The 15,189-nt window shown below is 40.4% G+C and overlaps 1 protein-coding gene across 2 annotated transcripts in view; it reads right to left on the bottom strand.

Annotated features, from left to right (window-relative positions):
- ADGRB3 (adhesion G protein-coupled receptor B3) overlaps positions 1–15,189 on the bottom strand; it is an 850,102-nt gene that overhangs the window by 32,792 nt on the left and 802,121 nt on the right. For both annotated transcript variants that reach the window (XM_043890330.1, XM_043890329.1), the window contains 2 exons: positions 2,891–2,986; positions 773–812 (listed from right to left, as the gene is read on the bottom strand). In XM_043890330.1, coding sequence (XP_043746265.1) covers positions 773–812; positions 2,891–2,986 — 136 coding nt within the window. The remainder of the gene's footprint in view (positions 1–772; positions 813–2,890; positions 2,987–15,189) is intronic.

Genomic DNA, 15,189 nt, shown 5'->3' with positions numbered 1-15,189 from the left:
TTGAAGCTGAAACTCCAATACTTTGGCCACCTGATGCGAAGAACTGACTCACTGGAAAGGACCTTGATGCTGGGAAAGATTGAGGGCAGGAGGAGAAGGGGGTGACAGAGGATGAGATGGTTGGATGGTATCACTGACTCAATGGACATGAGTTTGAATAAGCTCTGGAGTTGGTGATGGATAGGGAGGCCTGGCATGCTGCAGTCCATGGGGTCGCAAAGAGTTGGACACAACTGAGGAACTGAACTGAACTGACAGGCTGGAGGGCAGCTACTGGGGACATGGTCACCAGGATCCAGGTCTCTAAGCAGGGCGTGTGCATGCTCTTTCATGGTCCCCTCTGCAAATACAGCAATAAAGCTATAATACACACACACACATACACACACACACACACACACACACAATGGTGTTTCATCCTTCCAACATGGATGATGAACCTGAGGCATAGAGAGACATCAACCTGACTGGCCTTGCACCCGACAACCAGTGAGAGATGGATGGAAGGCTTATCTCCAAGTCAGTGCTTTCCTGTGATCTGTGCTCCCAGTCAACCATTTTCACCTCCTCCCACTCCCCATTCATATTCTCTCTCTCATTCCCTCCTCCTCTCCCACATTTGCTATTACAATGCTTCCAGCTGACTCAATTTGCTCATCTTTAGGAATATATGATGTGGAAACTACAGCACTTTCTTTTAAACAAACAAAAAAAAAAAACAAAAATTTTTCAACATCTAATGATTGCATTTTCAAAATTCAAATATTCTTACCTGATCGACAAGCAATGTCTACATCCTTTTCAAAGTCTGTCTGTAACAAAATATAATAAGACATAGAATCATCATTTAATGAAGACCTCAAGTTTATACTGACCAGATTATCTGAAGTAAACAAATATCTAACTAGGCAGTACCAGGATATTATTAATACTTTGTGCAAAGGAAGTTTCTCAAGGAATAATCAAATTGCTTTCAAGAGTACTTTCTAGCAACCATATGTTGGATAAAATCAGTTGGAAATATGTTGTACAGTTTTAATAAGGCAATATTGTACCTATGGTCCTCTAACACCAGATATGAAAGGACAGAATTTTAAGGCAATTCCTTAATTAAATTAATTAAGGAATTTCAATTCCACAATGAAAATACTAGAATGTGAAATATTGTGAAGATACTCAAATAAATGTCCTTGTTATTTACAGTTTGAAAAATTCACTTTGAATATATTGTTAATAATGTAGTATCTTATAATATAGCTTTGTCAAACACTTAACAATCAAACTAGGGTTTTCTGATGATCCCTTTTAATGCAAATCTGACAAAAGACTTAGGGTTTAGGAATTAAAGTTGAAGATTAAACAACACTAATCTGGCCCAGAACCTGCTAGAATTGAGTTCCATCCTCATATTTTCTCCAAACTTTTATTGTAAACAAATAGTTGTTGCTGTTCAGTTGCTAAGTTGTGTCCAACTCTTTGCAACCCCATAAATTTCAGCATGCCAGGCTTCCCTGCTTCACTATCTCCCAGAGTTTGCTCAAACTCATGTCCATTGAGTCAGTGATGCCACCCAACCATCTCATCCTCTGTCACTCTCTTTTCCTTCTGCCCTTAATCATTCCCAGCATCAGGGTCTTTTCCAATGAGACAACACTTCACATCAGGTGGCCAAAATATTGGACCTTCATCTTCAGCATTGGTCCTTCCAATGAATAATCAGGGTTGATTTCCTTTAGGATTGACTTGGTTTGATCTCCTTGAAGTCTAAGAGAATCTCAAGAGTCTTCTCCAGCACCACAATTCTAAAGCATCCATTTTTTGGCACTCAGCCTTCTTTATGGTCCAACTCTCACATCCATACATGACTACTGGAAAAACCATAGATTTGACTAGAAGACCTTTGTCAACAAAGTAATGTCTCTGCTTTTTAATAAACTGTTGAGGTATGTCATAGCTTTTCTTCCAAGGAGCAAGCATCTTTTAATTGCATGGCTGCAGTCATTGTCCACAGTGATTTTGCAGCCCAAGAAAATAAAATCTGTCACTATGATTAATTTATTTTTAATGGTGAAATTATATTAGCCTGTTTTAATCAATATTTAGATTTAAGATATCAGTATTCATCTCTTTATTTTTAAAAAGAAATTAATTACTCTTTCTCCTGTTTTAGTTACTAGCATATCATTTAGGCTATTTTTGTGTTGCTTAATACAAACACATTGACAATAAATCAGGTATATTATGAAGAAAACTCTATTAAGCCTTGCTGTTAATGACATAGCTTAAAGCTCACTTCATTTCTAAAATATATGGAAGTGGTTATGTGTAAAGGATCCCTTATCCGAACAGCAGTCAGAACTCATGTGCAGTGGTTGGCCACTCTGCTGGGAGCATGTTTGCCCTTCTTGCTTCAGGGCAGTGGTCCTTGTCATGGGTCTCCCCCCAGGCCTGGTCCCACCCTAGGGATCCTGGTTTCCTTGGTCTGGAGTGCAGCTCCTCTGAGGAGTCTGAAGGGCAGGCTAGGTGGGGACCACGGCAGGTCTGGGTTTCAGTCCAGAACTGCAGGTGCAGCATGTTTTGATCTATAAACAAACATGATCCTACAGATACACTGCTAACCCTAATTCTGTGTGAGGATGAACATACTCCCCCCTGCCCCGTATTGCCCAGAAACCCCACACTCAACACACCAGTCTACCAGTAACACATCCAGGACTCCCAACCAGTCCGGACGCAACCATCATCTGGTATCAAAGCTCCAAGTCTGTGATTGAACTAGAGTCAAACTCAGAAGAGAACTCTGACACTATTTCACTAGTAAGAATATTTGTTTATTCCCTTGAGAAACCGTGACTGAATGAACGAACGCTCAGGCGAAGCTACAGCTCACCATGATCTGCGCATGCCCGTTGGGAAACGAACTGGAAGAATCAGCATTGATCGGGTCCTGACAGTTTCTCAGTCGACATCGAAATGCGTCCTGAACCTGTGAGAAAAGGACAGACGTTCATTTTCATCTCTCGGTAATTACCGAATACTGTCTATATTGGCAATTGACTGAGAAAACCACTATTGCTGTTTTCATGATCTAACACACATTTTGTTTGCTGTTTTCTATGACCAGAGAATTCATCACTTGCTGTCAGCATAGACGGAGGTGTGGGGGACTCCTGAGCTATGCCTATGGCTGTGTCTGGCTCAATACTAATCATTCTTGCCAGAGGGCAGGCTTATTTCCTTTGCTACAAACAATGTGCCTGTCTTTCAAGGGGGGATTTACTATTTGATATGGCATAATCTTCATAATGGCTTTAAACATTGTGAAAAATGAAATTACTCAATGATTTGTTGACCAAAATTTGATTTGGGATTTTCCTTTTCTTGCCTTATGTTAAGACATACTGGGGAGACTCTTTCTTGTCTCCCTTCAAGTACTATATGCCCTGATGTTCGAAACAAGCAAACACATAAACAATGACACAAAAAGATAACAAAAATGACTGTTTCTGGTTGAGCCTCATTAAAAAAGAGAAGAAGAAAAGAAAAGAAAAGCACTTTAGCAAAGCCCAACTTCTCTAACACCCATTTACTACTGGATTCTGAGCAAAGAGCAAACACATCGAAAGGAAATGAAGATCGTTTAAGCCGTCATTAAACACCATGAGGGTAAACTCGAATAGATGAAAAACAAACACACATCAACCGCCAGCTACTCTGATCCCCTGGGGGCCCCTGGCCAGCCAGTCCTCCAGCTCCTGTGACTCACCAGGTCCCTAATGATGGGTGGGTGTGAGCACAGGCTGAGTCAAGGGCAAGGTCATTTTATGAACATCTGGCTTTTCCAACCTCATACCGTTAATATTTCCTCCCGGTTTATTATGATCTGTCTTTCGGGGTTACAAAACAAAGCACAGATGATGTGGCATTCTACTTTCCCGAAGCACATGGTAGAAACCACCCAGGGAAACATAATGATGTCCAGCTTTGAGAAGCACTGGTATAAAATATCCTATCACGGTTTTGTTTGTGAGATGTGCAGAGCTTATCTATTGGCCATGAAAAACTCCGAGTCTATTAAGTTGTTTTCAGCTTCTCTCATCTGTTTCATAAATTGTTAGCAGCCTCCTTCCCAAAGAGTAAGACTTGGAAAGTGATATAAGCTTAGTCACCACTCAGCCCTGGCTGAGCTGCATCATGAGACCTCCACCCACATGGATTTCGCCCCTCAGGTTCTGATCCTGGTGATGCAACCACCGTGTGTGTGTGCTCACTCAGTTGTGTCCAGTTCTCTGTGATCCCCGTGGACTGTGGCCCACTAGGCTCCATTATCCGTGGAATTCTCCAGGCAAGAATACTGGAGTGGGTTGCCATTTCCTCCTCCAGGGGATCTCCCTGACCCAGGGATCGAGCCCCTGTCTCTTTGTGTCTCCTGCATCGCCAGGCAGATTGTTTACCACTGCACAACCTGGGAAGATGCGTACTTAATACATTGCTCTGTGTTATTATATTATAAGGTTTCCTTAATAGCTCAGTTGGTAAAGAGTCTGCCTGCAATGCAGGAAATCCGGGTTTGATTCCTGGGTCAGGAAGATCCCCTGGAGGAAAGCAAGGCACCCATTCCAGTATTCTGACTTGGAGAATCCCATGGACAGAGGAGCCTGGCAGTATATAGTCCATAGGGTTGCAAGAGTCGGAGACAACTGAGTGATTATATTCTAAGGTGTGTGCCAATCAAATCATTTTGAAAAGTTAATTGAGTCACTGGCAGTACCAGCTATGATTTCATAGATATGTTTCAAACTTTCATCTCCTGCATTGGCAGGTAGATTCTTTACCACTGCCTTACCTGGGAAGCCAATGCTGTGAATTAATAAAGGTGGGGATGGGCTCCATATCCTCTGACTTCTCTTCCATTCTCTGATTCTAACTTTTCTTTTTTCAACCATTTCAACCATTTTTAATTGAAGTACAGTTCATTTACAATGCTGAGTTAGTTTCAGCTGTATTTTGGGGCGATTCAGTTATACACACATATGTGTATATGTGTGTTAGTTGCTCAGTCATGTCCGACTCTTTGTGACCCCATGGGTAGTAGACTGCCAGGCTTCTCTACCCAAGGAATTCTTCAGGCAAGAAAACTGGAGTGGGTTGACATTTCCTTCTCCAGGGGATCTTCCCAATCCAGGGATTGAACCTGGGTCTCCTGTATTGCAGGCAGATTCTTTACTGTCTGAACCACCATGGAAGCCCATATTTATATATACTTTTTCAGGTTCTTTTCCATTATAGATTATTACAAGATATTGAGTATGGTTCTCTGTGCTATATAGTAGGCCCTTGTTGTTCATCTATTAATATTTTATACATAGGGAAAAGTGAAAGTGGAATTGCTCAGTCTTGTCTGACTCTTTGTGACCACATGGACTGTAGCCTACCAGGCTCCTCTATCCATGGGATTTTCTAGACAAGAATACTGGAGTGGGTTACCATTTCCTTCTCCAATGCATGCAGGCATGCTGAGTTGCTTCAGTTGTATCCAACTCTGTGCGACCCCATGGACAGCAGCCCACCAGGCTCCTCTGTCCAAGGGATTCTCTAGACAAGAATACTGGAGTGGGTTGCCATTGTCTTCTAGTGCGTATATTCTAATAGACTTCCTAGGTGGCGCTAGTCATAAAGAACCGACCTGCCAATGCAGGAGACCTAAGAGACACTGGTTTGATCCCTGTGTTGGGAAGATTCCCTGGAGGAGGGAATGTCAACCTACTCCAATATTCTTGCCTGTAGAATCCTATGGATAGAGGAGCCTGGCGGGCTACAGTCCATAGGGTCACACAGAGTCAGACACAACTGCAGCGGTTTAGCACGCACACATATTCTAATATTTCTAAATCTGGAATTTTCTGGAAAAAAAGAACAAGGAGTTGCCTCACACAACCAGGTGAGGCAATTTCTCAGACACATTAAAAGAAGTTTAGGCTCAGTGAAATTTAGCCTGAAGGTGTTTTCCCCCGAAGAACTGGATAAACGTTGGGAAATAAATCATCCAGCTTCTCCTTTGAAGGAGACATGACGTGGACAAACTAGACTCTTTAGAAGCGAATACTTCTTAGATTAAGAAGTCATAGCTGTAGGTCACAAAGAGACACAATTAATAACCAAAAGATCATTACACACTAGGGTAATGAGTCTACTGTTAGATGATCTGTGTTTCTGTTTCACAAAAGTTTGCATTTAGGGGAAAGCACTAAGAAAGTATATATGTTTTTAGAAGAAAAATTCTAAGTACTAATGTCAGAAAAATAGGTACTTGCTAATTTTCTGTTTGTGCCCCAAGGCAACTGTTAAAGAAGAACAATTTATAAAGGAAGATAAACAGTATGTTACAAATGTTGCCTTCCAGGGACTGGTCACACAAATGTTTTTCACGTCTGCTGCTAAACACCAGCATATATAGAATATGAAAGCAGCCCCGAGTAAAACAACGTTACTTTAACTCTTCTTCACCAGCCACTCTCAGGTCTGTGAAGGGCAACTGTCAAGAGATACTTTTGTCTGACAATGAAATATGGAAAAGCAACTCCTCTAAGTTTCTCTTCAAAATCCACTCTCTGATTGCTTGAAGGAAATATAAAAGAAATCTCTTTTTCATAACACACATACAAAAAATCAATACCTTAAACTACCAAACTCTCAAATATGACAATGGATTAAGGGCACATCTATCCTGGAGAATGATGTCAGCTGCATGAGTCAGTCAACGCTAGTCACAAGAAATATAGAACAGAAAAGCATAAAAATTCTGCAGTAAATTCAAGGTCATTTTAATGGTCATATATCAATAAATGCCATGATTTAACTGTTGAATTCTCTGACACTTTTAGTGCCTCTGTTCCTTTTAATTCAGAAAGATCTGTAGCAGAAATTCCTCTGTTTGATTTAAAAAAAAAAATCTTAAGATTGCATTCAGGCAATCTAGATGAGCTAGCCTTAAATATTTATCGAATACTGACAGGGAAGAATAATTAGACTAGATCTCACACCACGTACTTTTATCACAGAAAAGGATGTTTCAAGCAAGATAGTACCTGGAAGATGTATCTGTAGTCATTTGGAAACATTTTGATAATTAAATGAATGTTCTATCAAGTAAGCAAAGAGACTTTTATCTTTGGTGAGTTAATTTAAATTGTATTTGTGAAGAAAAACTAAAAGTTTTAAAAAAACAAGTCTCTGAGGACTTTAATTCCAAACAAGGAGAAAGCATAAAAACAAACAAAAGACAGAATTCAGATATGACTGCTGCATGCTGAAATTAATGTTTTGTGTGTCAAAAGTCATATTTACAAGACTGGACAACAATAGCCCTGATGTTTTTCCTGCCTTGTGATTAAGATGGAAGAAAAATAATTGTTAGAAGATTCAGACATTCACTATTTAAGCTGAGTCTTCCCTGGTGGCTCAGATGGTAGAGAATCCGCCTGCCAATGCAGGAGACCCAGGTTCGATCCCTGGATTGGGAAGAAGGGAATGGCAACCCACTCCAGTATTCTGATACGGAGAACCCCATGGACAGAGTGGGCTACAGGCCATGGGGTTGCAGAGTCTGACCCAACTGAGTGACTTTAACTTCACTTCACTCCTTAAGTTGACTGTGAACAAGTCACTTACTTTAGGTACCAATTTAAAGGTTCTTTTTAGATACTAAAATCATTATACCTCTGAGTTCTTCCAATATCAATCAATTTTTAAACTTATGTAGGGCCAGTAAATACAATTCTTAAACAAAACTGTCTAGAATAATTATTGAACACAAATTGTGGCACAGTTAATATCTAGATTTCAAAATGTCCTATTTTTATAATACTCTGCCACAGATCTTTCACCTTAATTGACAGCCAGACACAGGGTTAAAAAGCATCAGTGTGTAGCAAAGAAGAGATATGTGAATAGCCTTGGAATATTTAGGAGACTTTACGGAAAGCTGGCATCATGTTGTGAAATAAAAAAAGAAGTGTCAAGAAACGTCTTCAAAAATACAGTGAGGGGACCACAGCAAGCCATCATGTTGTCTTCTGAGAGGATCCCGCCAGGCACAACCAAAGTTACCTTGGCCAGATCTTGCTGGGGGCTGCTCTAAGATCTCCTGAGAAAGCTATCCCCCCTTTTCCTGTAGATGGGTTCCTGGGAAAGAACAGTATTCAGAGGTCTGCAGGGTGTATCTCGCTCCTTCCCCTCCCCTGGGGACAGTGACTCAGTTCATCTCAGCAGCAGCCAGCCAGAGCATCTCTGCTGGTCCTTGCTCTGAAGACAGCGGGCGATGTCACCATGAAAGTCAGGGCCAGATTTAGAGTCTGCTGGGGAAGAACACGGAGCAATGCTTGGCGGAGCTGCGATTTAGAGGGAGCTCCGGGAGACAGTTGCACTGTTGGAGACTGTCTCCGTATTTAGCTACAGACCCCAAATCTTCCCCTTTTAAGAAGACAGCTTTACCTCCGGGCTGTCTTCCTTACTTTCCAATTTCTGAGGATCGTTTATTGGAGATTGTTAGACTAGGAGAAGAGCTTAAATTCCTTTTTTCTTTCTGAATCTAATATCAACTATTGTTTCTATTGATTCATAGTTGAACAAATGGCTTTTAAATTACATTAAATTTCATATCATTTCACCAGTAAATGAATGAATGTTGTCAGTTTCATGTGCATTACACGAGTTCACAGAAACACCATGAATAACTACACATAATTAAAGTATTATTTGACCTCTCTGATAGGAAAGGAAATGAACAAACATGGTTAATCATTTCCTAAACGTTGAAGGAAAAATATGGACTCTGGTCCCAAATTTCAGTGCTAATGACTTTCTACTGGAATTCTCTAACACTCAAGGGATTGTCACTTAGTCTCAAAATTGTTGCAGAGTTTTACGTTTCCTTGTATGGGTTTAAGGGTCACAGGAGCTGTACTCGACAGTATTTCACATGTGTGACCTGAAAAAGTGTAACAGCATTTCTTCAGCACACGAAAAGAAAAGAAGCAAAGGGGGTCACACACCAGACGCCTCCACCCGCGCCTTCCTGGGAGATACTGTGGGCTTCGTGCTGTTCATGTCAAGGCAGAAAACAAAACCTTGACTCGTGACCTCTTACTTCTTACACTCATTTTAAACCTTTATTCCAGATGTACTCAACTTCTCGTCACCAGTTTAACACTGTCGCAAGCTGGGCCTCTGTGGTCTGAAAGGAGAGAGAAGGGAGCTAGAAAGCCGCGGCTGGATGCCACCTGGCAGACACGCCAGGTCTCTGCCATGACCTCCCTGGGTCTTAACTTGTTCACTGGTATGCTCCTGTGAGTCAACCTGGTTTCACCCTCTTGTGAAGCTCCCTGTATGGAGTTGGAGAACCACACATGTGGATCAAGATGGACAGAAATATTCAGGACAGAACTGAAACTATGCTCCAATCAGAAAAACTGAACTTGGAACAAAAGACAAGACTAACAATCTGCTGACTAAGAAATGGGATGACTCCTGAGTGCAGGGGGGCTGGTGATATCTGGGAGAAGCATATAGGGCTACACATGGTCCTTGCCTGCTCCTGTCCACGTGCCTATTTAAAGGCATCTCTGTGTTTCCTACCCTCTGTTCCAACTAAAATCCAGATTTAGGACTTCCCTGCTGGTCCAGTGGTTAAGACTCTGAGCTCCCAATGCAGGCGGTCCAGGTTCGATCCCTGGTCAGGGAACTAGATCCCACATGCTGCAACTAAGACTTGATGCAGCCAAATAAATGAATAAATAAAAAACTATATATATATAAATAAATAAATAAATAAAATAAAATCCAGATTTATTGTGGAATCTTTAGCCGTTCTCCCATTTCCAGACACACATTCTGTCTTATTAAAAACTAGACAAACAAAATAAATCTTTAAATGCTTTTTTTTTTTTTTGGAAGCTTCAATTCAACCTGACAAAGATGAAGCTCTTACCAACCCACCTCACCCTCTTAACCCAACTCCCCTTCGAGCAAGAACCCTGACCCTCCCCACCTTGGGCTACTCACTCATTTTCTGAAATCTCTTCCTTGTGACACACAGTGGCCTCTTTTCAAGGCCTCCGCACACCATAAAGAGAAAGCTCTAAAACACCACTTAGTGCTGTGGTCCTGTTTTTCTCTTGGTGCCACGGTCAGAGCTATTAAAAAAAAAATTCATCCTGTTTTCCAGGATCATTTCATCACTCGTTTTATGCCTCCATGGGCCCCAGGTGGTCTCAGAGGAGAAGCAACTCTCTGCAACTCACCACAAGCTTCATTTCTAGGGAGACATATGCCCACGCCCCTCTCTCCATTTTCCTCCATGTGAAACTTTCACTTTCTTCATCAGGACCCCTTCAGGTTCTGAAGTCTTCTATCACCCACCCCCTCATCTTCCAAGATCACTGAAGCCCCTGCCCTCTTTCCACAGGAGACTACGATGTACCTTCTTCTGGGGCACATGGGTCCCACCTAATTTCCCTGCAAATCAATCTGGGAGAATCATGCCACTCTCCATCTGAACTGTATTATGTGCAATACACCTCTTTTCAAATTGCCATCAAGTTATTTCACCACTACTGATTTCATTTTTTAAAAAATGATGTATTTGGGAGAGAATATTCATTTTAACTGAGATGGTTAAGGTGGCTTGTCTGCTTCCTATATTCACTGTCATATGCTTATAAATAACTTTGCTCATCTGTATTTTTATGAAAATAATAAGTCAGAAGGGAAGTTGACAGGAAAAAAAGGAGTGGAGACTGGGAGGGCGTGGGAGATACAGAAAGAAAGAAAACCCTGTTCATGTTTATTTTAAGCATTTGCTACAAAATCGCTGCCCAGGTTTGGATGAAGCTTCTGGGACCTCATCTGGTGCAGCCTAGCCCTCCTGCCAGCAGCAGAGAAAGAAGAGAGGCGAGCTTGGCCCTGCGACTGATGCTTCGGAGCGGCCCCAGCGTCCGCACACACTGACAGGACAAAATGATCCATCTAGGCACTCGCCTTTCCCCCTTCCTTTCAGCGAGAGGGTTTTATTGCGGCTTATTTCGCACCACAATCTTGTTATTTCCCCCCTCTGCCATCAAGCTGGACGACTGTCTTAGATCCAGGCACAGCCAGAGACAGCAGCCACGAGAAGAATGCGCAGCACCAGGGAAGCGGTTTCCTAGCAACCGGAACTATTTCAAAGCGCTCGTGGCTCTGGTGTGGTTAAGATTTCCATGGCAATGCAGAGAATAGTAAACAGTGGCTATGTCGTTCTGTGCTTAATGCAAATGAATCCTAATCAAGAACGCACAGGGAACTCTCCCCCGTGTTCTGTGGCAACCTAAACGGGAAGGGAATCCAAAAAAGAGGGGATACGTGTAAACATTCAGCTGATTCACCTTGTACATCAGAAAGGAACACCACATTGTAAGGCAGCTCTACTCCAATAGAAATTAACAGAAAACACTGAAGATGGAACAAAATGATGGGTAAATGAAGGAAACACCTATGTTTTCTATTTTCTATTATATCCTTGTTATTTTCTATTAGATCCTTATCCTTATCTTATGAGGTATGACACATTAGCTTTTAAGCTATAGGTTTGTTTCTGAAAGTCACGTGTTGTGATCAGATGGTTTAATTTTTTAAAAATTCTCATTCCCTCTTCGCACTTCCTCTTTTGTCAGAGATATCTGCTAAGGCAATTTAAAAGAGAAAGGGGCTTTAGAAGAAGAAACTGTACTTCAAGAATATACATGTTATGAAATTTAAACATTAAGATCTCAGCCTGGAGTCACAACAAACTACTAGGCAAATAGTCAATTTGATTTATTTTTTAGAAAAGTGAAATATAGTTAAGTTGAGATTGTACCAGAATGATCCTTTTTCCTTTCTTTCTTGACTTGGAATAGTTTAGAAAAATTTGTCCCATTGAAAGCAGCACTGCTTTAAAAATGAATGAAGAGCCCCCCCTTAACATTTAAAATGCCACTGTTTTACAGTATTTTCTTTCTTTTCTCCTTCTTAACCTGCAAAGCTCCCTTCCTCCCCTGTGCACACCCACCTGCTTCAGAGAAGACTGCAGAAATAAACACGGGGAAAGCCTTTTGAATTATATTGGATGAAACATTAAAGACTAAAGACAACCAAATTATGTTAGCATGTACCAAAATACACAGAAACAGAAATATGTTTATTTGTATCCAGCCTCTCTCTAAATTGAAGGAAATATTCCTTAATTTGCTCATATACTTTTTTTGTTTGTTTTTTAAAACAGCTTTATTGGGATGGGATTGACATGTTTTAAAGGTCACCCATGTAAGGTGTATGAAGGCTTTTAGTAGCCACCCTAGAATCCAATTTGAAAATCTTTTCATCACCCCCCAAAGAAACCCAACACCCACTGACAGTCACCCCTTATTTTCTACCAACCCCCACCCCAGCTCTAGGAAACTGCTGATGTCTTTCTTACTATACACTTTTAAGAAAGAAGATGTCCAGGGAATTCCCTGGTTGTCCAGTGGTTAGGACTCTGCTTTCACTGCTAAGGGTCCAGGTTTGATGGCTGGTTGGGGAACTAAGACCTTATAAGCCATGTGACACAGTCAAATAAATAAATTAATTTAAAAATAAAAAATAAACATCTAGCATAGGTGCTGGCACATAGCAAGAACACCATAAATTTTAAAGAGATAAAAAAAACAAAGAGTACATACAAACTATTTTGAATTGTTTGAAGGAAATGTTTTAAAGTGAAGAAAAGCAGTAGATATAAAACTCCTATCAGATTATCAAGTAGAGTGACAGATGTGAGTCATTACCCAATATTTTACAGGTAGCTCTTAAGTTCATTTGCTCTGGTGTGTTTTTATGACATGTTTGTTCACAGGAGACACTAGGACATGGAAAGGTGCCTTGTTCTCCTGGATGGTGGTTAATGCTAGACCTATTGCTAGTGTCTGGCAATACACACTTAGAAGGTAAAAAAGAAACAATAACTTCTGTGAATTCAGTGAGATATCCTTATGATGCATTCTTTGGAATTTGCAAAATTTAAGAGGCTCTTTTGGTTTTTCAGTAACAATTTCCACTGAAGAATTCTGAAAGAGACTTGCCTATAACTGAAATCTTCTCTATGTATTTTCGCAATGTTACAGGGTATTTTTCAGGGTCAGTGCAAAACTACTGAATATGCAACTTATGATTTCAGTGTTAAAATGAGAGATATGACACTCTGCTATTAATTTATCAACAGTAAAATTATTCAAACTGAACTAATCATTGAAAATGCAACAACAGGGCCAAAAATCCATATTTTGCTTCCTATTAATACAGAAAATATATATTTACAGATGCGTATTTAACAGAAGTACTTCTATATGATTTAATTTAATTACTCTTAAGAGAGTCCCTTGGACAGTAAGGAGATCCAACCAGTCCATCCTAAAGGAAATCAGTCCTGAATATTCATTGGAAGGACTGATGCTGAAGCTGAAACTCCAATACTTTGGCCACCTGATGGGAAGAACTGACTCCTTGGAAAAGACCCTGATGCTAGGGAAGATTGAAGGTGGGAGGAGAAGGGGACGACAGAGGATGAGATGGTTGGATGGCATCACCGACTCAATAGACATGAGTTTGAGTAAACTCCGGGAGTTGGTGATGGACAGGGAAGTCTGGCGTGCTGCAGTCCATGGGGTTGCAAATTGTCAGACATGACTGAGCGACTGAAACTGAACTGAACTCTTAATTCATGTTTTTGATCATTTTTAATCCAATTAGCAAGTATGGAAAAGTTCTGGTGGAACTGAATTTTTGTGCCAAGTATTTTTCTTCATGTAAGCAGCACAAATCTGATAATCAGCCAACAAATTATCTGTCACTTTAAAACCTGAATATTTTGATCATAGCCTAAGGCTTTTTAGAGAGCTTATTCTTGAAGAAAAATAAAGACTTAATTTAGAGATGGGACATTTTCTCCTCTTTAACACCTAAAGTATTAATATCTTCTGAAAATCTCATGCAGATAAATCATGTATCTTCCTTACAGCCCACATTGTTCATCCTGAATCATCAATCAAAAAAGTATCGTGTCCACACACTTCAAACAATTTTGTTACATAAACATATTAGAGATAGTTTTAACATGGAAGACTCTCAGGATGGTGAGAGAGTCAATTCCTAGGCAGATTGGTAAGAAGTCCAGGGTCCCCAAGGAGGAGAAAGGGGTCTGGGGCTCTCGGAGTGGAGATAGGGGTCTGGAATTCTCAAGGAGGAGAAAAGGAAAAATGTTTTTTTCCCTCTATATTCCTTAGTCTTAGTCAATTACACAATTCAGTTTAAACTGTATTAGGGATTATAAAACAACAATGTATCCAGCTGGAGGGCTGGCAGGACAGTTTCTCCTTCATGAAAACCTTCTGACTAATCCTAATATCTTAGAATGTATTATGGGAGTGGGTCTAGTATGATCTTTCTATTGTTAAATTCTAATCTTGTCATCCTAAAATGTAAATTGTTGGGAGTGGGTCTGATAAAATTTTCACAAACTTGAGACATTCTTTTGATTCATTGTAATAACTAATTAAAAGTATATAACTCCATTGCTAACACTAGCAAGGGGTACTCTTTCTGCCCCTTCTGATGTCTATGTCAGACGCTTTCTCTGTCTCTTTCATACTTTAATTACACAAAAAACTTAATTACACAAAAGCTCTGAGTGATCAAGCCTTGTCTCTGGCCCCGGATTGAATTCTTCTCCTCCAGAGGCCAAGAATCCCGGCATCTTTTTGTGGTTCAGCAACAACCTTTCAATAGTTATGGTCGGAGAAGGACATTTTTATGCAACTTTGGTCTATGAAAAATTCAACACTTAAAAGGTTTTTAATGCCGATATTCTAGGTAGTAATTTGTGATGTCCTGGCAATGGTGAGCTATATCAGATTTTTTAAGTGATGAAATTCCCTTTCCCCTTGCAATGTGAAGTCATTCTTCTGTTTTCCTTGTTTTTCATCATACAATGTTCTTGGAATACACTTGTGGGTTTATGGCTGACATCTGTATTATACTAAAGGAGCTCAGAAACATTTTTCTCCTCATCTGGTAAATGATGTTAAAAACTTTGCTTACCTTCACACATCACTGTAAAAGCTATGGGATGTGTACTCA

The sequence above is a fragment of the Cervus elaphus genome, chromosome 28 (genome assembly GCF_910594005.1).
Source record: "Cervus elaphus chromosome 28, mCerEla1.1, whole genome shotgun sequence".
In the NCBI taxonomy this organism is placed as follows: Eukaryota; Metazoa; Chordata; class Mammalia; order Artiodactyla; family Cervidae; genus Cervus; species Cervus elaphus.
The sequence above is the reverse complement of the archived record's forward strand: the minus strand, read 5'-3'. Positions and strand labels throughout refer to the sequence as shown.